Here is a 26,519-nt window from a genome sequence, read left to right as displayed (position 1 = left end):
AACAGAAAGGTGTGTTGAGACCTATTTCACTAGCAACCTTAGATCCAAGTGAACATTCAAGGGATTTATTCCCACTCTTTGATCCATTGTTTCCTACTAGCTACAGTTTGTCACACTTTAATCCTCAGCTCATCCTATCTCAAAGCTGCCCATATTATAGATCGTGTGACCGTCTGTCTACCAACCTCACCTTCAATCTTCCTGCAAGCTCCAAAAAAAGGGTTTGAAGCTGATATTTGATTAAAAGAGTGGATATAACACTGAAATAGCAATTACATAAGGTTGAACTTTTAATCTGGGGTCAGGTTCAGGCACGTTGCCTGGATCATTTCTAGGTCCAGAACCCCCCCCCCCCCCACTGTATCTGTGTCACTGAAGCAATGCTAATTTAATTTGCAAAGATCCAATTAGGCGAGAGAAGAGTTTAGTACCTGTCATGGACAATGGGAGCAGGGATGAATTTAAATTATAATTACTTGCCCCTCTTAAATTTGAGACAGTGAAAGCATTACTTTCACTTTTACTTCCATTCCTTACTGAGATAGGCAGAATGGTGTTCCTCACATTCTTGTGTTTAGATTCCATTTTTAAAAATAACCTTACAATAAAATCCTTTAAGTTGACATCAAAGATAGGATTTATTGACAAAGCATTTAAAACTTGGGGGAAATTGCTTTGCTATTCCATTCAAACACACATGCCCTCAGGAAATTAAGGAAGACAGGAGAGGAGATAGGCCATAAATGACAGGTTTTAGTAAATCCAGAGGTATTAAAGAACAGTTCACAATTTCCTGGTGGTCTGTCCAGTAAAAGTTGCATTGTTGAGTTGGTCCAGTGGTTTTTCGTTTTTGCAGGCGAAGCGTAATCTTCTTTCCAACTTGTAGACAGTGATGGAGGATCTGAGGCAGACTGCCAACTCACCCTACAGTCCTGCTTTCTCTGTGGAGGTCAGACAGTTATTAACTTAGAATCCCAGAATCATCAATTTAAGACATTCAACAAGCTCCAATTTCAGTTCATCTGACAATGACAGGCATTTCAGGTGCTGAGTACCCATCTCAGTGGGCTAATTGGAAGGCCGTGAACCTAGCCATGAAGCTTTACCTCACCTGTCAGTGTTTCCGTTGCGAGGTGTTAAGGTAACTGTAAAAGCATCAGCTCCCATGTTAAAATCACAGATCTTGTGTTTTCCTTTGTCCTGAACTGGTTGAAAGGAGTTGACTTGTCTCCAAACCATTTGTATTCACTTTATGTAAATGTCTATACAAAGTTGGGAGTTCTGAAGTTTCTGGAAATGACTCCAGAAAGGTTATCCATTTTAGAAACAGAATTTAAACACGCAAAAAAGATAATACTTTTCTTTCTTTTCATGTGCTCTGGCCAGCACATGTGTCAAAACTTGTGTGAAAACGTGTTGTGCTGGAAAAGCACAGCCAGTCAGGCAGCATCTGTGGAGCAGGGGAATCGACATTTTGGGCAAAAGCTCTTCATCAGGTTGGGGGGTGGGGGGTGGGGGTGGAGTTGTGGTGGTGTTTGATGGTGCAGGAAAATCTCTGCCGGATGCAGAAGAATCATTTGGGGCCTTGGAGTGGAGGTGGGGGTTGTGTTATGGCCACAAGTTTTACACATCTTGCGGTGGCAAGGGAAAGTGCCAGGAGTGGAGGGTGGGTCGGTGGGGGAGCGTGGATCTAATGAGGGAGTTGGGAGGGAATGGTCTCTGCAGAATGCTGAAAAGGGTGGGGAGGAAAATATGTCTCTGGTGGTGGGGTCTGACTCTAGGGGGCAGAAATGGCAGAGGATGATGTGTTGTATCCGGAGGTTGGTGGGGTAGAAGGTGAGGACCGGGGGTGTTCTGTCCTTATTGCATTTGGAAGAGTGGGGCCCAAAGGTGAAGGTGTGGGAAGTCGAAGAGACATGCTGGAGGGCATGGTTGACCATGTGGGAGGGGAAATTGTGGTCCTTGAATGCCATCTGGGATGTCCTGGAGTGGAGTTGGTCCTCTTGGGAGCAGGTACGGCGGAGGCGGAGGAATTGAGAGTAAGGGATTGCATTTTTACAGGAGTAGGGGTGGGACGAGGTGTCGTCCAGTTAGCTGTGGGAGACAGTGGGTTTGAAGTAGATGTCCATGTTGAGTCGATTGTTGGAGATGGAGATGCAGAGGTCCAGGAAGGGAAGGGAGGTGTCTGAGATGGTCCGTGAACTTGAGGTCAAGGTGGGAGGAGTTCATGAAGTTGATGAACCTCCTCCATAACGTTTGGTTCCTGGCCCCGAATGCCTCATCTTCACCATGGACATCCAGTCCCTGCACATGTCCATCCGCCATGACAAAGGCTTTCCAAGCCTTCTGTTTCTTCCTCTCCCGCCTATCCAACCAGTATCCTTCCACCAACACGCTCATTTAATTGGCTGAACTGGTCCTCACCCTCAACAATTTCTCCTTCAAATCTTCCTATTTCCTCCAGACCAAAGGAGTAGCCATGGGTACCCACGTAGACCCCAGCTACACCTGTCTCTTTATCGGGTACCTGGAACAGTCCATATTCCGCAGTTATACTGGCACCATTCCCCATCTTTTACTCTGCTATATTGATGACCGTATCGACCACCAAAGTCAGACCCCACCGCCAGAGATATACTTCCCTCCCCATCCCTTTCAGCATTCTGCAGAGACCATTCCCTCTGCAATTCCCTCATTAGATCCCCACCCCCCACCAACTGACCCTCCACTCCTGGCACCTTCCCTTGCCACTGCAAGAGGTGTAAAACCTGCACCCACATCTCCTCGCTCACCCCAAAGGATCCTTCTACATTCGGCAGAGATTTTCCTTCACCTTCAAACACCTCATCTACTGTGTCCGTTACTCTCGACGTGGCCTCCTCTACATTGGGGAGACAGGACATCAACTTGCAGAATGTTTCACAGAACACTCCTGGGACACACATACTAAACAACCCCACTGCCCGGAGTCTGACCACTACAACTCCCCCTGCTAGTCTGCCAAGGACATGCAAGTCCTCCTGGACCTAGCCAGCCGACAACTGGAGAAAGAACACCTCATCTTCCACCTTGGGATCCTCCAATCACAAGGGATCAATGTCATTTTCACCAGTTTCCTCATCACCCCTCCCCCCCCACCCTATCCCAGATCCAACCTTCCAACTCGGCACCGCCCTCCTGAATCGTTCTACCTGTCCATCTTCCTTCCCACTTTCTGTTCTGACCTATGACCATCACCCCGCACTTGCAATGACCTATAGCATTCCCAGTCCCACCCCCTCTCCCATTTATCTCTCAGCACCCTTGGCTCCCTCATCTCACATTCCCGACAAAGAGCTAATGTTCGAAATGTCAACTCTCCCACTCCTTGAATGCTGCCTGACTGGCTGTGCTTTTCCAGTGCCACACTTTCTGACACTGATTTCCAGCATCTGCAGTCCTCACTTTCTCAATGCCAAATTTGTGGCAATGCCCAAAGGCAGTTGGTAGCGATGACCAGGCTGGCAGAGTACAGCAACAGAGAACACAGAGCCAGCAACTTTTCCTTTACGGTTCAAGTAACATGATGTCACTGGAAAAGCCTGCACTTGTTAAAAGTTAACCATATTGCTTTGGGTCTGGAATGACATTCAGGCCACACCAGATTTCTTACCTTGAAGGAGATTTGTAATTCAAATAGGTTTTTGCAATACTCAATGACAGTTACGTTGCTACTATCACTGAGACCTGCTTTCAATTCCAGATTATTTTACTAGAATTTTAAATTGTTGTGGGATTTGAATCACTGGTCCAATTACATTGCTACCACGCCACCATCTCCTGTAAAACAGAACTATCCACAAGGTATTTGACTCACTCTGCTATAATGATCCCAATTTTGTGTCGTGCTTTGAGCCACCAGAGTTTCAATAACCTTTTCCCTCACCAATACTTAATTCAGCAACAACAATACATGATGGCAGCAATGTGCCTCAGAGGGTTCACACTTTCACATGGCTGCTTTGCAAATCTCCATCTGGCCCTCCCCAAGCCATTCATTAGCTTTTTGACAAGGTTGTTTGTGGACTCTTCTGCCTCTCACTTTGAACCTTGCAGCATGTTCCAAACGCAGCAGAAGACTGACCCTCTGTCTGGGAATCAGTGTTTCCAAAGCTCACCCACTTTTGACCTCCCTCTCATGGGCAATCACAAAGAAAAAGGGAAAGAGCTGAATAGAATAATACAGAATGAGAATAAAACAAAGGACTGTGGATGCTGGAAATCTGAAACAAAAACAGAAATTGCTGCAAAAACATAGTAAGTCTGGCATATTCTGTGCTGTTCAAATAATCAAATTTCTTGCAACCAAATGCACTTCCTATGTCAAATTTCCTTACTTCTGGTACCAGTAATTTTTGTGAATATTGGGTATTTCAATCACAGGACTAGTATCTCATTCATTACTGGCGCACACTCTAGTTTTAAGTATGGCCAAGGCTTATCAGCGTTCCACAGTGTCCTCAGCTCTGCATTAGGATGGAATGATGGAAGACGCAGATTATACTAATTAGAGGATAACGGCTCTCCTGAAGATGTATTCTTCTGGCTAGTCACCTCAGAAAAGATTTGTACCTTACAAAATATGATCCCACAATTAGCAATGAAACCTAGTTGCACAAAGGCTGCTGCTGACACTAGAAGTCACTGGTCTAATACTGCATCCAACCCTTGATAAAAGGAAGGAACCTGAAGAAATTATTTTGTCACTGACTGTCACACTGTGAACACTAGCTAGAGCCCAAAGTTACAGGTATCAGATTATCCCCAGTTAACATACCAAATATGCTATCCTGTCCACTGCTCTTACAACTGGATGTCCTACTCTGTAATTCTGCCTCTCAGCTGTAAGGCTGTATGAAGGGATAGGCAGATTCAGTTGACTCTTTTATTTAACAAATACATTTTTTTGCTGATTTTGATTTTTTAAATTTTATACCACATTGCCAACTTTATACATTTTCTTTTAATTTATCAACTTCACACATTTCATTTGATTTCTTCCAATTCTGTGTAAGTCTATTTTTTCTTGGAGCTTTACCAAGTTTATTTTAATTTTTCAAGGATTCTTTCCATCTTGAATTTTAAATATTTATACCATTATTTCCCCAACTTTCTGCCAATCTGACGACTAGATTCAATTGATTAATTTCCTGTCCATCTTTATTTAATTCATATTTCCAACTGCTGACTTTAATTCTTTTTTCCAGTCATTTCTCATACTGTCCCTAAGGCTGTTTTTCATTTGTAAAACCTTAATTTCCTTAATTTTATTGAAAATAGATAACCTTGTTAGGTAAATGTATTTTCTGCTGTTCCTGAACAAATTGTTTTCAATTCTACATATATATCTCCCATCTGAGCAGATACTTCTTGTTTCAAAATAAATTAAAATAATTCCTGTAGTACTGTTATCTTCCTTGTCTCTGGAAACCTCCATATCTGGACATTGAACCTTCTGTCACGTATTTGCTATCTTTCCACTGCCCTCTGCTTCATCACTCACTATGAGATTAACTGGTGACTGCAAATTAAACTATATCCCTTTTGTTGAATGACTACCCCCTGATAATACATGGGGTTCTTTTACTACATTTTTAAGCCTCTGCAAATATCACTGTTTCTTCCTGCCAAACCCTTTCCTGTACACCATTGATAACACCCTAATATAAAACAGATTCCCTGTGTGCTGCACTTGGAAGACCAGGGAGTACGTAAGGAATACCACAAGTAATTAGTTTTATAACAACCTTAATGGGGGTAAGATACTGGGGAGTGCTAACATGGAATGCAAGTTCATAGCACCTTGAAAGTAGAGTTGCAGGTAGACAGGATAGTGAAGAAGGTATTAGGTACACTTGCCTTTATTGGTCAGTGCACTGAGTATAGGAGGTTGGGTGGTCATGTTGTGGCTGTACAGGATATTGGTTCTACCACTATCGGAATACTGCATTCAATTCTGGTCTCCCTGCTCTAGGAAAGATGTTATTAAACTTGAAAAACTTCAGAAAAAATTTACAAGGATATTTCCAGGGTTGAGGATTTCAGTAATAGGGAGAGGCTGAATGTGCTGGGGGTATTCTCCCTGGAGCAGCAGAGTCTAAGGGGTGACCTTATAGAGATTTATAATATCATGGGGGGGCATGAATAGGGTGAATACTCAAGATCCTTTCCCCAGTGTAAGGGAGTCCAAAACTAGAGGGCATAGGTTTAAGGTGAGATGGGATCCAAGGTGCAACATTTTCACGCAGATGGTGGTGCGTGTATGGAATGAGCTGCCAGAGAAGCTCAGAGGCTGGTACAATTACAACATTTCAAAGCATCTGGATGGATATTTGAACAGGAAGGGTTTGGAGGATATGGGCTAAAAGCTGGCAAATGGGACTAAATTAATTTAGGATGTCTGGTCACATGGATGAGTTGGACTGAAGGGTCAGTTTCTGTCTGGACAGCTCAATGACTATGTCATGTAGTTGATGGAATAAGTTAAATCCCAGTTGTACTAGATTAAATTGTGGAATTTTAGGTTGTTTTTGGTTTTGAACTCTGTGACTTTGTCCATTATTGAAAACTGCAAATGAGACACCTTTATTTTCTATGTAGACATTTACTTTGTGTAGCTAAGCCATATTGCCTGTCAGTTAAACTATGATTAAGGAGGAACGTCAAGGATGTTCAATAGTATTTGGAAGAGGGTGATACTGCATTTACTGTTGTTGGTGAGAAATTTGTCACAAGTTTTGGTTTCACTGGAAGAGATTTTTCCTTGGTTTTTGTCATACTGAAGTGATGATCCTGGGATGTGGTAGCACTTTGGGAGGAAGCTGGCGGCTAGTAGCATAAATTTCAAAGTAAGGAAGGATTCCTGAGGTTTATCCAGGATAGGGAAGAGGTAGTGTCAGGCTTAGGAGGCAGTATCTGACTTTGGTAACATTTGTTTAAGTCTCTGAGAATTATCTGCAAACACTGAGTCCAGTGATTTCTGAATAGTTCCTGGATGAGTGAATTTCCCTATAGTGCTTTATAAGCTTGTAATGTTATGGAGACCAGAACCGTGCACAGTGTTCTACATGTAGACTGACCGTGGTCCAGTACAAGTCCTGTACTATTTTCAAATTTTATAGCCTCGGGTAAACAAAACAGAAATATTCAATGGTGAAAGAATCGATGGCATAAAGTAAAAGGAGGTGATGAGACAAATAAAGAATCAAATCATAAATCCAAAGGAGGTAGAAACTTTTCCAGAATGTTTGAGGGGAATGGAAGCAGTGACGAAGATCAAAACTGGTTAAACTTGATGTTGAGTCTGGAAGGATGTAAAGTGCTCAGCAGAAAGATGAAGTGCTTCACTGAACATTGTAGGAGGCTGGAGACAGATAGGTCAGACTGGGACAGAAAATTAAAATGACAAGCAATCAGAAAATATGAGCCACACTTGTAATCTTAATGGAGGTGCTCTACAAAGCAATTACCCAATGCAGAGGAGACCATATTCAGAGCACCAAATATAATCTGCCAAACAGAATGATGCTGTTTCACCTGGAAGAAATATTTGGGACCTGAACAGTGACCAAGTGAGTGGGTGAGAGTTCCAATACTCCCCAGTTGGCAGTTTCTTGACAATTGTCCACATTTTTGCTTCCCTCTTTTGTTCTTCTTTGCTTTAGTTTTATTTTGAAGTAATCAGGATGATTGACAGCCACTTATGCTGGCTAAAAGGTGATTATAACAAAGAACAATCACAGGAAGCGAAGGTTACATAGCAGGAATATAAGGATTACAATACTCTAATGTCACACACATTTCATGTCATACCTTTTGCATCAAAATATTCATTGTGCCAGTTTACACTGTTAGACTCATTAGGTGTACTTCGTCAGTTTACTTGCTTCTAATGTGTCCTTTAAATTGATTAGCAAAGTATTTTGCATTTTTTTTAGAATCCCTACAGTGTGGAAACAGGTACTTCGGCCCAACAAGAACACACTGACCCTCTGAAGAGTATCCCACCCAGATCCATTCCCCTATTACTCTATGTTTACTCCTTATTACTGAGCTTTGGGAGCTTCCAACTGTATCCCACAATGGATGTGCTTGAAAGCCGTTCTCTGGCCTGATGTTCACTGCACTCACAGTCCTATAAAATTGATGCTGCCAAACCTCTCCCCAGTGGCTGCAAACAGCCAGAGACCTCCAAACCAGTATGACCCAAGTTTCCAACCACATCCTTATTAGCACTCTTCTCATTCAATGTCCTCCTCCACCCCATCAACACCATAGCCAAATGCTATCCTTCTCTTGAGCTAGACCCTCTCTGGCAGATCAAGTCCTGAGCCTGACGTTGGCTCTGAGGCCTGCTCTCAACTTGAAAGCTGTTCTTGTTCCGAGCATTCCTAGGAAATCCCTTTGAAGTTGCTGAAGTGCACTTTCAGTGTAAATGGGAAAGATCTCCTAAACTTAACTTTATAAATTATTGTAGCAGTCTTTCTGTTACTTTGGGGCTCACGATCCATACTTACTTGCATATTTTTATGCTGTGAGAAACGTAGGAGCAGGAGTAGACCATTCACCCATTGAGCCTGTTCAACAATATGATCACATCTGATCACCCCATTCAAAGCTTTTTCCACAGTACCCCATATCTTTTTACATCATAAATATTTAAAACATTAATTTCTATTTTAAACATACTCAATAACTGAGCTTCTGCAGCCCTCTGTGCTAGGGAACTCCAACGATTCATAACCCTCTAAGTAAAAAAAATCCTCATTTTGGCTCTAAGTAGCTTTGACTTATTTTAAATATTCACTCAACTTTGCAACTATTTTTATCTATTTACTTAAGAGGAATGCTAAGGCATTTGTCATAGAACGATCTTCCATTTAACACAGCACCTTTCTTGCCTGGAAAGTTCCATAACACAATTCAAAAGAGCAGGTCAATTCTTCTTGATTTCTTGGCAATATTTGTCTCTCAACTAATAACCATAAAACAGTTTATATGGTTATTTTCACAGTGCTGTGTGGGAGCATGCTGTGCACAAATGTAGCTGTTGCTTTCAACATTTTTTTACAGTGACTACACTTTAGAAGTAATTAATTGGCTGCAAAATGCTTTGAGATATCCTAATGTTGTAAAAGGTGCTGCACAAACATAAGTCCTTCCTTACTTTCTTCAGCACGTCCTGAAGCACTTTGCCTCACCAATGAAGATGAGTTCAAATATAGCGCTTTGATAAGGACATGTCTGTAGCACCACACACCATACACAGTGAAGTGTCACACTTCATTTCTAGTTAAAGAAACTTTCAAATTAAACAGTCACTTACAACTCAGAACAGCTACAATTAACATATGAATGGTACCAGGAAATTAACACCTCCTTGTGGGTCATCATACAGAGAGAAGCCAAGGTAGTAACTAAATATCAGCACCTCATCCTCATACTGCTAGTAGGGCTACAGGAGCTCCTCGACATACAGGTGCAGCGGCAATTAGAAACGCATATGGCAAGTTAAGCTTCAGTGTAACAGGATTTGAATACAGGAGTAGTGAAGTCTTGCTTGAATTATATAGGAGTTTGGTCAGGAGAAAGTGAGGGCTGGAGATCTGAGTCAAAACGTGTGGCGCTGGAAAAGCACAGCAGATCAGGCAACATCCAAGGAGCAGGAAAGGCAATGTTTCAGGCATAAGCCCTTCATCAGGAATGTGGGGGGGTGCCCAAGGGGGCTGAGAGATAAATAGGAGGGGGTGGGTCTGGGAGGGAATGTGATAGGTCAATGGAGGTGGAGGATGATGGTGACAGGTCAGAGTGGAGCGGATAAGTGGGGAGGAAGATGAACAGGGAGGACAATTCAAGAGGGCGGTGCCGAGTCGGAGGGTAGGATCTGGGATTAGGTAGGGGGAAGGGGAGATGAGGCAACTGTTGAAATTGACATTGATGCCGTGTGGTTGGAGGGTCCCGACGCAGAAAATGAGATAATCTTTCTTCAGGTGTTGGATGGCTTGAATTTGGCCATGGAGGAGGCCTAGGACTTGCATGTCCTTGGCGGAGTGGGAGGGGAAGTTGATGTGGTCAGCTACAGGGCAAAGAGGTTGTTGGGTGTGTGTGTGTCCTGGAGGTGTTCTCTGAACTGTTCTGCAAGTTGGCATCTGATCTCCCCAATGTAGAGGGGATCACATCAAGAACAACAGACACAGGCCAAAGATTTGCGGTTAGGTGAACTGGCCATGCTAAATTGCCCATAGTGCTAGGTACATTAATCAGAGGGAAGTGGGTCTAGGTGGTTTATTCTTCGGAGGGTCGGTGTGGACTGGTTGGGCCGAAGGGCCTGTTTACGCACTGTAGGGAATCTAATCTAATCTTAGTATAATTTTATTTTGAATGCTTATTTATATATTTATTTACCTTGTTTTTGTTGTTAGTTATGTATTATACTGTGGTTTTTTTATATATGGAATCGTCTTTCTTGTATCTTATTTTGTGTTTTGGTAGTTAGTAGATTAGATTAGTAGTTAGTTTTTTAAATTTTATATTGATGTTATTGTACTGTGAAGTGGTTACATTATTTTGTATTAATTTTGTAATCTTGTAAAAAACTCAAAAACCTTTTTCTTTTCAATAAAAATATTTACAAAAAAATAGAATGTCAAGTATCAATCAAGCTGTCTCTTGGTCTTCTAAATTCCAGCCTTTCCAAAACTTCCTTCTAAGCCAACCTGACCATTCCATTTGGTCGAGTAAACATCTGGACTGCTTATTGCATTTCTCAGGTAAAAACAATGACTGCAGATGCTGGAATCCAGAGTCTAGATTAGAATGGTGCTGGAAAAGCACAGCAGTTCAGGCAGCATCCGAGGAGCAGGAAAATCTCAGGCAGCATCTGAGGAGCAGTAAAATCAGAATGAGAAAGGTAGCAAGCATTTCTTAATCTCTTAACCCTAAACCTTTTCTCCCCCTCAGAATCATAAGCCTCTTCGTGAAAAGGTGGTGGAAGCAGAGTCCTTTAATATCTTTAAGGAAAATGTGGATAGACTCTTGGTAAGCAGAGAGAGGAAAGTTTATTCGGGATAGGCAGGACTGTGTCATGATCAACCATGATCTTTTTATCACAGGTCTAAGTGGCCTGCTGCTGCTTCTTGTTCATATGCTGAAAATGCACAGAGGAAAATCCAAGACAGGACAATCGAGGAGCCGTTGAAATGATCAGAGATCACGTCAGAAGATCCAGCTGATGTAGATGCCAGCTTGATGGCAAGGTCTCAATTGGTTTTAGGTGTCTTCTGCAACATTATTGACTTAGGACCAGAGACGGTGAAAAACAAAACAACTAAAGTATGAGTGAGATACCGTGCCTAATTTATTTGGTAAACAACTGATATATTTTCGCTATCTCTCTGGAGTTTTGCTCCCTTTATTTCCTCCTGGCCGAAATGTGCTAACTCAGAATGCAATATCACTCCTTGTTGACATGGTCACTCTTTGGTTCTGGCTCTGAACAATAAGCCATCCTGTCATGGCTTTGTCTGGTTCGCACCAACACTCACAATATGCACATCTGGAAGCCACTGAACCGTGAATAATGAATATTATTGCTGATTTTAGACCTGTATGGGGCATAGCTGTTGAAGCTTATATCAACCTGGATTATTGTCTTAGCTACAATCCAGGTTAGAGTTAAACCAACTATAACTCAAATTACAGTGCTTTCATATCTGAATCAGAAAGATGTGTTTTAAGTTCTACACTAGGATTTGAGTAAACTAGCACTCTGTACACTACTGTTGGGAGTGCTGCTATCTTTTGATTGAAACTGCCCTCTTAAGTGGACATAAATGACCTCATGGCACAAATTGGAAGAAGAGCAAGTCAGATTTTTCCAGTGCTTTGGCCAGTACGTATCCTTCATTCAACATCATAAAAATAGATTATTGGGGGTAATCAACTTGTGCTGTATGCAAATTGGCTACTGTGCCTTCTGAACCATAGTGGTGGCACTCAAAAATACTTGCTTGGCTATAAAATGCTTTGGTTGTGAAAGGTAATACATAAATGCGAACCTTTCTATATTCTGGTATGAGTTTTTTTCTGTAGTTGTGGGAGAAATTTTGCATTTACACAGAAAATGACCGAAGTCCCACAATCCAAAGATGTGCAGATCAGGTCAATTGGCCATGCTCAGTTGCCCATAGGTTAGGTGCATTAGTCAGAGGGAAATGGGTCTTGGGTGGGTTACTCTTCGGAGGGTCGGTGTGGACTTGTTGGGCCGAAGGGCCTGTATCCATACTGTAGGGAATCTAGTCTAATCTAAAAGGCACTGCGGCAGCACAACAAATGAACTGATAAGAGTCATAGATTGGGAAGAGGCCATTCACCCTCAACAATGACCATGCCAGCCCTCTGCAATGTCAGTATAGCGAGCCCCATCAAGTCTTGAGGAAAACAATTCGTGGACAATTAGACGTGGGGTTGGGGGTTGGGGTGGTGTGGGGGTCCTCTACGGCCAGCAAAATGATTGGGAGCCCGACGGTGAGGAGGTGCTGCCGAACCTGAGAGACAGGGCAGCTTTGTGAGCAAAACACTGGGGCGTCTCGTCAAATCTGCGCCAGTTGGTCGGAGTGCCACTTCCCGCCAGCCTTTCCTCGGATGCTGCCTGAACTGCTGTGCTCTTCCAGCACCACTCCAATCCAGATATCTGGTTTCCAGCACCTGCAGTCATTGTTTTTTTTATCTCTATATCAGTACAACTATTTTCTCTTCAGTGATTTATGCAGGCCACATTTAAATCCGCCTCCCCTCCCCCACAGGTAGCATTATTCCTGATGCTAACCTCTCTCTCTCTGTGAAAGCCACACGTCGACATTGCTTCTCTTGTCAATCACCTTGAAGCTGTGCCTCCTCTGGACCTCCACCAATGGGGGGACATTTTCTCCCTGCCTACACAGTCGAGATCCCTCGTGATTTTCAACACTCCTGCCCAATCTCAGTTACTGTACATGAAAAAGTTGACAGGCGATCAGTTCCAACGCCATCAGCAACGCGTTACCATGGGGCCAACTCTCAAAGGATTCTGGGATACCGGAGGACCTCTCCTGGCTCCTCCGAGCGCTGATTGCGGCTGAGCGCGGTCCCCAGTGATCGCTGGGATACCGGAGGACCTCTCCTGGCTCCTCCGAGCGCTGATTGCGGCTGAGCGCGGTCCCCAGTGATCGCTGGGATACCGGAGGACCTCTCCTGGCTCCTCCGAGCGCTGATTGCGGCTGAGCGCGGTCCCCAGTGATCGCTGGGATACCGGAGGACCTCTCCTGGCTCCTCCGAGCGCTGATTGCGGCTGAGCGCTGTCCCCAGTGATCGCTGGGATACCGGAGGGCCTCCCCCTCGGATCCTCCGAGCGCTGATTCGACGCCAACGTGTCTGGAGGCGGTGCGCGCAGGCTCCCCCTTTTCCATGCGCCGTGTTGCGGTGGCCGCCGGGATAGTGGAGGGCAGTCTCGGTCCTCCGGCTTCTTCAGCCTTTCCGCTGGATGAACTGGCCGCGTTTTCTGTCGGCCGCTGTCTTTCCTCTCTCTCCGTGTCCCCCGGCGCCCTCCACCCCCACCCCACCCCCTCAAACACACTCCGCCCGCTGACGGTTGCGCTGTCGGGGGTTTCTGGTGAAGTCTGTGCTGCGTGATATGGCTCGATGATCGAGGAGGGAATGTGTGCCAGGAAAGAGGCCGGCCTCCTGCTCCTGCCCTTGTTTGAGACTGAGGGACCGTCCCAGGCTGCACTCTCCACTGTACCAGGTTTGACATTCACTCCTCACAGGCTCGCCCGCCTGCCTCTGGGCTGTGTGTGTGTGTGTGTGTCCCGGCCTGACCTCACATCACCCCCCCCCCCCCCCCAGGATGGCATTCTGTGGAGACCAGCCCTGCCCTGTCCATCCTCTGTGAGGGAAAGAGAGAGAGGCGGGATTTCACCCCCTCGGCCGTTTCACCCTGGCAACAATCCCAGAGAACATCCCCCATCCCTCCCCACCCGGTCATCACTGTTCTCCCCCCCACCCCACCAATACCACCCCATCACTGCATTCCCTCTCTTTCCCCCCCCCCCCCCAATCTGTCACTGTCCGCCTCCTAGCCACCAACTCATCACTGTTCCCCTCCTCCCCCCCCCCCCATCCCACTGTCACTGCCCCCCTTCTGCCCCTCTTCTGCCCCTGTCAGTGCCCCCCCTGCCTGCCCTCCACCTCGGTCAGTGCCCCCCCTGCCTGCCCTCCCCCTCGGTCAGTGCCCCCCCTGCCTGCCCTCCCCCTCGGTCAGTGCCTGCCCGCCCCCTCTGTCAGTGCCCCCCCTGCCTGCCCTCCCCCTCGGTCAGTGCCTGCCCGCCCCCTCTGTCAGTGCCCCCCCTGCCTGCCCTCCCCCTCGGTCAGTGCCTGCCCGCCCCCTCTGTCAGTGCCCCCCCTGCCTGCCCGCCCCCTCGGTCAGTGCCCCCCCCCCCACCCGCCCCCTCGGTCAGTGCCCCCCCCCCCACCCGCCCCCTCGGTCAGTGCCACCCGCCCCCTCGGTCAGTGCCCCCCCCCACCTACCCGCCCCCTCGGTCAGTGCCCCCCCCCCCCACCTACCCCCTCGGTCAGTGCCCCCCCCCACCCGCCCCCTCGGTCAGTGCCCCCCCCCCCGCCCGCCCCCTCGGTCAGTGCCCCCCCCCGCCCCCTCGGTCAGTGCCCCCCCCCGCCCCCTCGGTCAGTGCCCCCCCCCGCCCCCTCGGTCAGTGCCCCCCCCCACCCGCCCCCCTCGGTCAGTGCCCCCCCCCGCCCCCTCGGTCGGTGCCCCCCCCCCCCGCCCCCTCGGTCAGTGCCCCCTCCCCCACCCGCCCCCTCGGTCAGTGCCCCCCCCCCCCCCCACCCGCCCCCTCGGTCAGTGCCCCCTCCCTCGCTCCCTCCCTCTGTCAGTCCCCGCCTGCCCCCTCTGTCAGTGGCCCCCACTCCCTGTCAGTGCCCCCCTTCCCCACCCCCTGTCATTGTCCCCTCCCCCCTGCCCCTGCCCCTTTCTAGTCCCACTTCTGCTCCTTCTTGTCCCCATTCCTCTCCCCCGCCCCATGTTTCCTGATGGAATCTGTTTCTTGATGCGGGCTTGTGTGGAAATTCAAATTAAACACCACTGACTCAATCCTGGGGAAAGACTGTGCCATTAAGCTGTTTCCAGAAGGGTTTTTAAAGAAAAACTTTTCTTGTTTGGAAATCCAGTTGTTTCCTCCAAACCACACCCCTTGATATTGGCAACAGCCTTGGGTGGGGAGCTTCAGACTGTGGTGTGATGGCAGCAGGTGTAGGGCTCCAAGTGTTTACTTTGTTTCTCTCCCCAACTTCAAAAAAATCTATGAAAGGGGGTGGATTTAGCATCATGAAGCAGGGCTCGCTGCTGCTGCTGCCTGTGGCCCACATGGAGCAGTGAGGCGCCTGGTTCCTCTGAGTCAGCCAGCAAGCAGTGGGAGATCCGATGTTGTATGTGATTCTGTGATTTACTGAAGGTGGTACTGCATTTGCTGTTTTACCTCTTATAGTCATGTTGAGCATCACCTGTTATCATGGGAAGGACCAAATGATATGAAGAGATGGATGTAGGAGACAGGAAGTAGGAATTATATACCCAAGTTATAAGAGAGGGGAGAAGGAGAACTTTGGTAAGGAAGAGAAGAGGGGGAGACTGGCAGAGTGCTCGCAAGAACTGCAGATGGTTTCATTTTTTTTTAGTTTCATATTTCTCTTTTGGGAAGTGGCTGTCTCTGGCAAGGCTGTCCCTAATTACCCTAGAAGTGAATGGTTTGATGAGCAATTTCGGAAGGCAGTTGTGTTGCTGTGGATCTAGATTCTCGCTTAAGGCCAGATTAGATGAGGGCATCAGCTGGGTTTCTACAACAATTGATCACTTTTGATCACTGCCATTGAGACGTATATATTTCCAGATATATGAATTGAATTTAAATGCCATCAGCTGCTGCGATGGGATTTGAATTCCAGTTCCCAAAGCACGAGCCATGCATTACTGGTCCTAATGACATTACCGCTGCATCACCATCTCCCCTCGATAACAGTAGATAATACCAACAATATAGAGACAAAGGAAATGAACTACAAAATAATGTGCATGCTGAATATATAGATATTCTGGACAGTCAATTTTACAGAGTTTGTGTGAACAGGAGACAATGTATTGCATGTCAATAACGCAAGACAGATGAGAATGAAGAAGCACAAATGTTACTGCGAGTGAAGTGGAAATGTTTGGTTTAAAATTACCATTCATGTACCAGTTGTGTGCAGGAGGGTGATCTGGCAGCCTTCTTTGCTGCAATGTGTTGGAGGTGAATGTCCCTGTGATTTCTCTTCCCACCTACGTGCAAATGTTTGGTGCTTGCTGCCAGTGAGATTGGTATCTAACCAGCTCATGCGTCTATTCTGCCACTTGAGCTGATGCATTATATTTATAGCAAACAGACAGGGCATTGAGCCGAACAGTCAATTCTGTTTTTTTGTGCTGCACACAAGTTCCCTTCAGTCCTTCATCTAACCCCATCAACATATCCTTCTATTCCCTTCTCCACACTGTGTCACGTCTGTGATATTTGCCATTGCTGTTTCTTCTGGTAGTGAGTTGCACATTTTCACTTACCCTCTGGGTAAAGAAGTTTCTCTTAAATTTTCTTTTGGATCAGTAGCCCTTTTATTGCGGCCGTCCCTTGTTCTGATTTGTCTTGCAAGTTAAAAATCACACAACACCAGGTTATAGTCTAGCAGGTTTCTTTGGAAGCACTAGCTTTTGGAGCACCGCTCCTTCATCAGGTGGTGAAGGAGCGGTGCTCCGAAAGCTAGAGCTTCCACATAAATCTGTTGACTATAACCTGGTGTTGTGTGCTTTTTAACTTTGTCCACCCTAGTCCAACACCAGCATCTCCAAGTTATATCTTGGCAGTGGAAGACATTTCTGTACCCACCCTCTCAAATGCTTTTGCAAAATTCAAGATCTTTGTCAAATTACCTCTTTGTCTTCTCTGAGGAGAAATAAATCCAGCCAGCTCAATCTACCCTCTGCTTAAAACCTGTCTGTTCTGGTACTAGTCCAGTGAATCTTTTCACCACCTTGTGATGGTGTCACTATGTCCTAATTTACGTGGAGACAAGAACTATCCCAAGTCCAGAATCATTTTCCTGGGAGTTTCTACTTATCATGGATAAGAATCCCACAAAACGAATATTGTTGACTACATGGAATGATTGAAAGAAAAATGAATGGAAAGACACTTTTAATGCACCTGTAGTGTGCACATGTAATCAATTTTAAATGCATTAAAATGTATTTTTGGTTTCACTGCTGTGTAGACCAGTTCTGCTTTGTGCTTTTGACATTGTCTAGACATTGTCTAGTTTCTTGATGAGTGATGTTGCTGGTTGACTTTACTGTACATGTGTCTAAGAGAGTGCATATGGATTGGCTAGTCTGGCTAAATAGATTGTCAGCTCAAGGGCGCTTCCCATCTGAGTCTAGTGGAGAGCTGCAGACAAGATACACAGCTGAGCAAAGGTATGATTTAACTCTTGGACTTCCTGTGGCTTACTGGGCACTGCCTGGGTCCACAAGTGCCAAATACAATGGAGAAAATCAAAGAGAAACCCCTTTTAAGTGGGATCAGAAGAAACAAAATTGCAACCTTAGGGTAATTTGATGCAGATGGTTTGAAATCGATGAAGGCAGAATTCAGGAAAATGTGGAAGTGTCCTTATTCATCAGCAATCCCCTGATTCCGACTATGGAAACGAGAAAGAATTCCAGGGAGAGGTTGTTACTTAGATGGTAAGACAAGAATGTGCATGAATAATGAGAGAGATCTGTGGGTTCTCAACCGACAATATATTGAAGCTATCACAACCATGCTCAGTGGCAAGGGGTAAAACAAATCAAATAGTGGGTTGTGTTGAAAGGTCAATGGTGAGGTCATCTTGCACTTTAAATACAGACACACTAATGATTTCATTAGAATACTGTGCACTGTCTTGGTCACCACAGATTTAGACAGGAAATTGCAGTTAATGAAAGAATACAGAAGAAAGCAACCAGAATGATTGAGGGATTAGATTATGAGGAGTGATTATGTAAATTGGTCATGTCCTCACTGAAAAAGAGAAGGTTACAAGATGATGTGCTTGCTGTTTTCTGGATGATAGAGAGAATGGGAAATGTAAACTATAATGAGCCCTTGCAACTTCTCCAAAACAGTAGAAACAGATGGCATAGTGTGTTCTGATGAAAGGTCATTGGCCAGATATGTTAATTCTATTCCTGTCTCCACTGATTCTGCTTGGCCTGGTGAGCATTTCCAGCATTTACTGTTTTGTTTTCAGATTTCTATCATTTGCAGTTTTCTACCTTTCAACATGGCCTGTGCTTGAAAAGGCTGCAGATTCAAAATGAATCTGGGCAAATGTACTTTCATTGAGTTAGTCATCAATCCACAGACAAGGCTCCCAGGGAGACAGGAGCATCAAATGGCATTTCGACGCATGTTTGATCATTTTCAGCAAAAATAACATTTCGGGATCCTGTGTGTGAGTAAATTCAAACGTGACATAAGCACGGAATGATTGGGAGGAACAGGTGACTGGATCATAATTCTCAGAGCTCTCCACTGGTGAGGCTTCCTTGAGTTGTGTCTGGGTTATTTGATGTCAATTGTGAGAAATTGATTGTAATGATTTATCAATTACTCCATTAGAATTCTGTCATTCAACTTTAAGAATAGGACAAGATGAAACTGGATAGACTGTAGTCGCTTACCCTGTAGCATTTCTTATCTGCAATTTATTTATTTTTTGATCCTTGACATGTCTTGTGCTACTGCAGACATAAAGCCATGCAGAAGCTCTCAGAATCCCAGGTCCTTTTGTTTGGTGAATTATAAAAGAATTGCTCTTGAAAATGGATGCAATTTCAAATGATGACCAGAACAGTCACAAGAAAGAGAGAGCATTTAGGGAGCAGGTTCTGCTGTGTGTCTGGTGTGAGTGAAGACCATTGGGACCCATATATGTTCTCTCCATATTTTTATTCACTTTCAGACCAATGTAATTGTCTGTCTCCCAGCACCTCAAAGCAAGGAAACACCCTTTGGAAATGCCACAACTACTTTGTAGGCTAATGTACAGCAAGTTACAATTTCAGGCTTTTTCTTTAGACTCTCCACTGGTTGCATTTTAAAAAGCAATCCTGCCTTTGTATGGCCTTTTGGAATACGAGGCAATTTGATGGAGGCGTTTAAAATAGTCACAAATAAAAAGATAACTATCTTCTCTGATGGAATTCTGAACTGGGATATAATCAAATTAGGGAAAAATCTGCTCAAGAGGGAAATCGGATAATGTGCGCAAGTTAATACATTCTGGAGTTCTCTCTCCCCAAAAAAAATTATTTAGCAATGGTTTGCACAAAGATGGTTAGATGGACCTGAAGGTGCAGACCAGCCACGATCAAATTAAATGACATGGCAGGCTCAAGAGGGCTGAGTGGGCACCTCCTGCTCCTACTGTTTAACTAATGTTAATTGTAGTGCCATTGTCACAACCTCCGCTGACATTTTGTAACTTCCCTCCATGGATTGGTGGTTCAACCTAGGGTCCTGTTGCTCTGTCCGGATGAGTTTAATTTTGAGTTGTCCCTTTGTTATGCTGTATTCGGAATCCTTGCCTTCCCTTTTGCGTTTTCCTGGCACTTGCCACCTATGCATATCGTTGGCCTCCCTATACTTGTCTGCTCTGCTTCCTGACGTATGTCAGCCAGTCTTCAGTTTCGGTGCCCCTGTGAGTTCCCTGCACAACACCATCCCCAATCTCTCCGTCTTCAGCTAGCCAGAGAATGCAGAGTGTTACATGTCAACCTAGTTGGAGGAAGCAGTCCCTGAGACTCTGCTTGGTAGCCTGTGCAGATGGTATCCACAATTGTTACAGCAGTGATGGTAAACGCTTAGTGTGTGGTAAGCAGGAGTGGATTTAATTGAAGTTTTGCATTTGGAGATAATGTAAATATGTTTGGAAATTAATGCTGTGTAAGCATCTGAAGAAAGGAACGTGGCTGTACATTATGTACTTTTGTAGTAATTGAGGATCTGCACAGGAGATGAAGATCTTTTTGGCAGGATACTGCTCCGGTCTGTCAGTGTCGCTGGGCCTATGTGGAGCACTCTCTGAAACCACATTGCTTTCATGTTGTGAGACACCCAATGTTCCCAATTACTTTTGCAGCTGCTATCACCAGTGACAGACTTGTTCCCAGCAGTACTTTACCCCTGTGTTAAATGGATTAAAATGCACACTTCAGACATAGTTTAGAAGGACAAGGGTTTTAAGTAACTGTACCAGTTCACAGTTTGAGTGAATATGGTATGAAGCTTTCACATGCCCACGATTTATTCTTCACCGGGATGTTAGTGCCAACATTTCATATCTTCAGGATTAGTAGCAGTTCAGAGCAATCTGGTGGCTGTCATGTTTTGGATTTAATTTCTGAAGTAGATGTTGCTCTTTTGCTTTATGACAGGTTCTGTTTGTATCCCTGTCTTTCAGGCTTCACAAGTTGGGAGAGGTTGATCCCAGCCAGGAATGGAAGTAGAGCTGACTGAATTTTCCCTGGGATTTCAATAACACAATCAACTGTGTGTAAATTATTTGGTTCCCAACTTCCAGAGCAGGTACACATCAGTAATTTAAAGGTGGCTGCATGTGTATCGAGTGCTGTATGGCTTACTGTAGTTATTGATAACTCTTTAGCATCTACTTTCTGTTTTATCTCTTCCTTCCTTGACTGACTGATAATAGTTAATTTGAAGCCAGACAGTAAGTGGTGGCAGGTAATTGAGACCAGACTGGTAAGAAGTCCTGCCCTTGATCAACCTCACTGCATGCCCAGCTCTAGCATTCCAGTTGTTTATTCAGCAGAGAATGTGGTTTGAATTCCAGACCTTTTGTGTAGTGTTGTTTCAGTGACCTAGGTTAGTGAATGAGAGCTCAGGGAGCAGGCTGCAATGATAATTTAAATAGTGTCCCACAATGAAACAAGCACCCGTTAGTGGAAACCTCCCCTTTCATTTATAAGCAACAGGTGTAAACTGCTCTAAATCTTAATGTTGGGGATTGCTGTTTTTCACTGCCAATAAAGCGTAGGTTCCATGTTTCTATTCAAGTGGACACTTCAGATTCTACAAGGTAAAAACAATGACTGCAGATGCTGAAAACCAAATACTGGATTAGTGGTGCTGGAAGAGCACAGCAGTTCAGGCAGCATCCAACGAGCAGCGAAATCGACGTTTCGGGCAAAAGCCCTTCATCAGGAATAAAGGCAGTGAGCCTGATCTCTCCACGCTTCAGGCTCACTGTCTTTATTCCTGATGAAGGGCTTTTGCCCGAAACGTCGATTTCGCTGCTCGTTGGATGCTGCCTGAACTGCTGTGCTCTTCCAGCACCACTAATCCAGTACTTCAGATTCTAGGGCACTTGAAAAACAGCAAGTTCTCATTGTCACGGACAGTGTTCCTGTTTCACCCAGCATGGAGGGTAGATTAAATAGTCATTCATCTCATTCCCCGTTTCTTGGATCTTTCTATACTTAAAATGGATGCTGTTTTATCCTGCAGAACTGGCATGACTACATGTGAAAAGTACAATTAAAAACATTTCAGAACTGGATTGGACATTGCTCTCAAATGACTTTGAGAGTCAAAGCATTTCTGGCAGCTCTAGGTTTGATTTCACAGTCAGTGCTGAGTTAGCTTAGCTTATTTAGCCAGGGTGGTAACAGAGGCCTACAATGGAGATCAGAATAATCTTCATGGCCAGTCATCCTTGCAAGTTTGGATATTAGCTGTTGAGAAGATTGGGCTGAGCTGTCATGCTGTCAGTAGCTGATGCCTTCAAGGTGTGTAACTGAAGATTGGCATCTTTTATGACATACTGGTGGGAGCTGGCCTGTACACCCAAGGTCACCTGCCTGGAATAGGGCATTGGTCTTTGAGAACTAGAGCAAACATTGAGCGTGTTGCTCCTTTGCACTTGCCTGTGTCTCTCACAAGCTGATGCTGCCAAAGCTGAGAGCCTTTCTGGATCCTGCCACCTGCCATCTGTGGCTGCAAACATCAATCTTAGGCCTGCTACTATTCCAAAAACAGCCTGGAATTTCCTGCCAGCTGCTCCTGCAGTTGTAACTTAACCAGAAGTGTAGTCCAATCAGCGTACCTGTGAAATGCACTGTAGAAGAGTGTAGATAGACAAGAGCACACTCCTGTTAACAGCCTGTTCTCCAGTTGTTAACAGAAATGCTGCCTTGGGTGGAACCATTCTGTACATTGAGCAAAGTCTATCAGTCATGGTTTATGTACTCCTCATTTTTCTCTTTCAAAATAGTCTTGTCTATTAAGCAGATTATCGGGATTTCTTCATGACACTATTATTGCCTTTTCTTACCCACCCCGAAACTTTTGAAAAATTATCAATTTCACTTGCACAATGTATTTTTATTCAGCGGCAGTAATAGAAAAGTTGAGCGCTTTGAGTTGAACTGTTGAGTTACACCTCTCTGAGTGTAAAGTTTCTAACCCTCCGAGGTTATCAAGGTATGTCTCACACTGGAGTGGCAGCATCATTCTGGCTTCCTGGTGCATTCTGTTTACATGCCAAGAGCCTGATTGGAGTCATAGAAACATGGAAAACAGGGATAGGAGTCGGCCATTTGGCCCCTCGAACCTACTTCGCCATTCAACATCATCAAGTAACAGTGGGAGTGATTGACTGTGTGTCAGTTCCAGGAAGCCAGTTTGTTCTTGGGAACGATTTAGCAGAGATTGTTACAGGGAAAGGTTGAATAGGCTAATTTTTTCTTTTAGGGAAATTTTTTCCCTGGAGTGTCAAAGGCTGAGGGGTGACCGTATGGAGGTTTACAAAATAATGAGGGGCATGGATAGGGTAAATAGACAAAGTATTTTCTGAGTGGGAGAGTCCAGAACTAGAGGGCATAGCTTTAAGATGAGAGGGGAAAGAAATAAGAGACCTAAAGAGCAATTTTTTCACAGAGAGGCTGCCAGAGGAAGTGGTGGAGGCTGGTACAATTGCAACATTTAAAAGGCATCTGGTTGGGTGTATGAATAGGAAGGGTTTGGAGGGATATGGGCCGGAGGCTGGCAGGTGGCACTAGATTGAATTGGGATATCTGGTTGGCATGGACAATTTGGACCGAAGGGTTTGTTTCCATGCTGTACATCTCTATGACTGTAATTCTGTATCCTCTTTCTGCTTTCTCCCCATACCTTCTGATCCATTTAGCACTAAGAACTACATCTAACTTCTTTTTGAAAATGCTTAATGGCTTACCCTCAACCAGTTCCTCTGGGGGAGAGTCATGTCAAATAAATTATAAGCTTCTGTCCTTTTCATGTACTACTTGTAATTTTTTATACTTAAGGTAGGTGTCTGTGTGCCAGCGAGTCTATCAATGGTTACACAAACTTGGCAACAAGCAACACCCCAGAATGACTCCTGACAATCACTTCATCACATGCCACATGTGGGACAGAACTTACCTTTTAATGATTGGTCATTCAGCCATCGCATTAAGATATCCCTACCCCCTCGGGATTTGGTTTGAGGCATGTCCATCATCTTACCCAGCTGGAAGGATGCCAGTTTCCCAGATTGCAATGCAAGACTCTTGTGCACTAGAGCTCAGAATACTGATCAGGCACCAATCACATTCTCCCCCCTCTACTCTGACCTGTGCCTGACTCTAATTTCACTGACACCAGATGAAAATACCAACGTGGACTGACCCACTGTGAATTAGGGATGGCAGTCTGTGGAGAGAGAGAAACAGAATTCACATTTCATGTCCAGTATGAACTTCAGATCCAACCTTAAACTCAGTCTGACCTACTCTGCATTGGGGGTGGACAAAACCCAAGGTCAGGAGAAACTCCAATGTGTGGCTGTATGATAAACACTGACCTCTTAGTGCTTTATTTTAGTATACCAGGAAGTGGTTGCAATCCCCTGATTTACAGTCCTGTCAAACAAGTCATAAACATCTGTATCTGTTTGCACTATTCCTTGTGCTGCTTTGTACTTAAGTATTTTCCGAGTGGGGGAATCCAGAACTAGAGGGTATAGCTTAAGGTAGGGACCTTGTGCTTTGGGAATATCTCTGATAATGCAGAGGAATTTTACCAACCGTGAAGGTTAGCTGCATTAAGTTATATCAAGTCTGCAGCAGAGAAACCGGTCGTTTTGCTCAGCTGGCCGCTGCTAATGTTTAGGCTCCCGTTATATTCTATCTAATCTGAACAGAAATCTCCTATTCCTCTCTGCCTTGAATTTACTTCGCTATTTTAAAAAAAAATGCATTTATGTAATTTCTCTCCACAAATTACTGTGGCTGCATTCTATTGTGTGACTATTCTGGGTAATGAGGCTTTTCCTTAAATCTCTTGGATTTTTATTCGTGGTCTCTCATTTTCAGAAACTGGATAGGGAGAACATTTTCTCTATATCTACTCTGTCAAAATCTTTTGTTGTTTAAAGATTGCTCTGAGAGTCTGTCAGCACCTTCCAGATCTATGACCTCTGCCATCTAGAAGGGTGAGGGCAGCGCTTGCAAGTTCCTCTCCAAGGCTGACTTGGAAAGGTATTGTAATTCCTTCACAGTCATTGGGTCACAATCTTGGAACTCACTCCTGAGTGACACACTGGGTGCGTGAACATCATGCGGACCGAAGTATGCCAAGAAGGCAGCTCACAACCACCACTTCAAAGCCAACAAGGAATGGGCAATAAATGCTCGCATAGCCAGTGATGCCCACATTGTGTAATCGCTTAGAAAGTATCTTCCATCTTTCCTTTTTGTGAAAGAATAGAACCCAAGTCTGATCTTTCCAAATACTTTTAACCCTTTACTTCTGGTGTTCACCTTGTAAATTTTTTTGCTTCTTCACTAATGGCTGTTTATCACCTTGACAATATGAATAGAATTGTATAAGGTAAGCCAAATGATGTAACCATGGTTGTACACCAGATTTGACACAGCTTGCCTGCTGTTCTATTCTCGAGAGATGAACCCCAGTTCTTGAATGACTTCATTCTTGTATGGTGGTCTTAACCTGCATTGCTCCAAATGATATGTGTCCGTACACAGAGAGCTCTCTACTCCTCAACCCTGAGCTCTAGATTTTTAAAAAAGTTCGGAAAACGTTATTGTTTGTTGTAGGGTCTATGTCTATTTAAATTTAAAGGTGGTACTCTTGGTGAGGCAATGCTTGTATCGTTGTGGTGAGTAGAAATGCAGCTTGAGGTGATAACGTGGTTATCTGTGGCCAGCCTGCGCTAGTAGTGTCTTGTCCGTTAATAAAAAACATTTGTGCGACTGAAGTCTGGTCCTGGGAAATGGAGGGCGGTGAAAAAGGTGCAAAGTAAAGCTGTAGAGAGAATGTAGAGTAGACTTAATCTTGTTGAAGGCATTTTGCTGTCTCGTGTGTGCAACTCAAAGCTTTACCATGGTACGCAAAGTACGATGACTAATGAGCTTCCAAGGCCCTGCAACTAATCTGAGTTTTAATTTTAATTCAAAACAGAAAATTCACCTAGTATTCCTGCCATACATAGAATATTTGAGCCAAGAATGTAATCTGCAAGCAGCATAAGGACAGTAGGCTGTGTCTAGTCCAGAGGGAGTGGTGTTGTAATTTGCAGATGATTGATTCCTTAGAATAAAGGAATGAGATAAGATGGGGGTAATAGGCTAAAAACTGCAGATAATTCAACGGCATTATGTGTGGGATGATGGTGATGACTTTTTTTAAAAGCAGAGTTGTAGCAAATGGAGGAAGGCTCAGTTCTGTAGAGGAACTAAAGGATTTTGGGTTATAAGTCCAGGATATTGAAGACAATTCCCCAGGATAATGAGGCTGTCTTTTTGAATAAGCTAATAGGGTTGGAAGATTCAGCTAAAGCTGTAGAATTTAAACGTCACGACATAATGATGAGCACTTATAGAACTTGAGACCTATTAGGGCAATTTCCTTTATTGGTCAGAGTATTGAGTACAAGAGTTGGGAGGTTATGATGCGGCTGTACAGGACATTGGTTAGGCCACTGTTGGAATATTGCACGCAATTCTGGTCTCCTTCCTATAGGAAAGATGTTGTGAAACTTGAAAGGGTTCAGAAAAGATTTACAGGGATGTTGCCAGGGTTGGAAGTTTTGAGGTGTAGGGAGAGGTAGAACAGGCTGGGGCTGTTTTCCCTGGAGCGTCGGAGGCTGAGGGGGTGACCTTATAGAGGTTTACAAAATTATGAGAGGCATGGATAGGATAAATAGACAAAGTCTTTTCCCTGGGGTCGGGGAGTCCAGAACTAGAGGGCATGGGTTTAGGGTGAGAGGGGAAAGATATAAAAGAGACCTAAGGGGCAACTTTTTCATGC

The 26,519-nt window shown here is 44.7% G+C and overlaps 1 protein-coding gene and 1 long non-coding RNA gene across 3 annotated transcripts in view; one reads left to right on the top strand and one right to left on the bottom strand.

Annotated features, from left to right (window-relative positions):
* Positions 1 to 613: 613 nt before the first annotated feature.
* Positions 614 to 13,226, bottom strand: LOC140479148 (uncharacterized). Its single transcript, XR_011960954.1, has 2 exons — positions 12,866 to 13,226; positions 614 to 941 (listed from the first exon to the last, which is right to left on the bottom strand). It is a non-coding gene; the product is annotated as an uncharacterized lncRNA (long non-coding RNA).
* Positions 13,227 to 13,337: 111 nt separating this feature from the next.
* Positions 13,338 to 26,519, top strand: part of LOC140479146 (AMMECR1-like protein) — a 60,476-nt gene continuing 47,294 nt past the window's right edge. Inside the window, exons 1-2 of one of the 2 annotated variants that reach the window (XM_072573107.1) lie at positions 13,339 to 13,819; positions 20,626 to 20,750. Coding sequence is in view for 1 of the 2 variants with exons in the window: in XM_072573106.1 (XP_072429207.1) it covers positions 13,717 to 13,819 (103 nt within the window). In the remaining variant the exon portion in view is untranslated. Of the gene's footprint in view, positions 13,820 to 20,625; positions 20,751 to 26,519 lie in introns of both variants that reach the window. The other variant, XM_072573106.1, reaches the window with a different exon arrangement.

Source organism: Chiloscyllium punctatum, chromosome 6 (assembly GCF_047496795.1).
Source record: "Chiloscyllium punctatum isolate Juve2018m chromosome 6, sChiPun1.3, whole genome shotgun sequence".
In the NCBI taxonomy this organism is placed as follows: Eukaryota; Metazoa; Chordata; class Chondrichthyes; order Orectolobiformes; family Hemiscylliidae; genus Chiloscyllium; species Chiloscyllium punctatum.
Note: the sequence above shows the minus strand (reverse complement) of the source record. Positions and strands in the feature narration are given on the sequence as shown.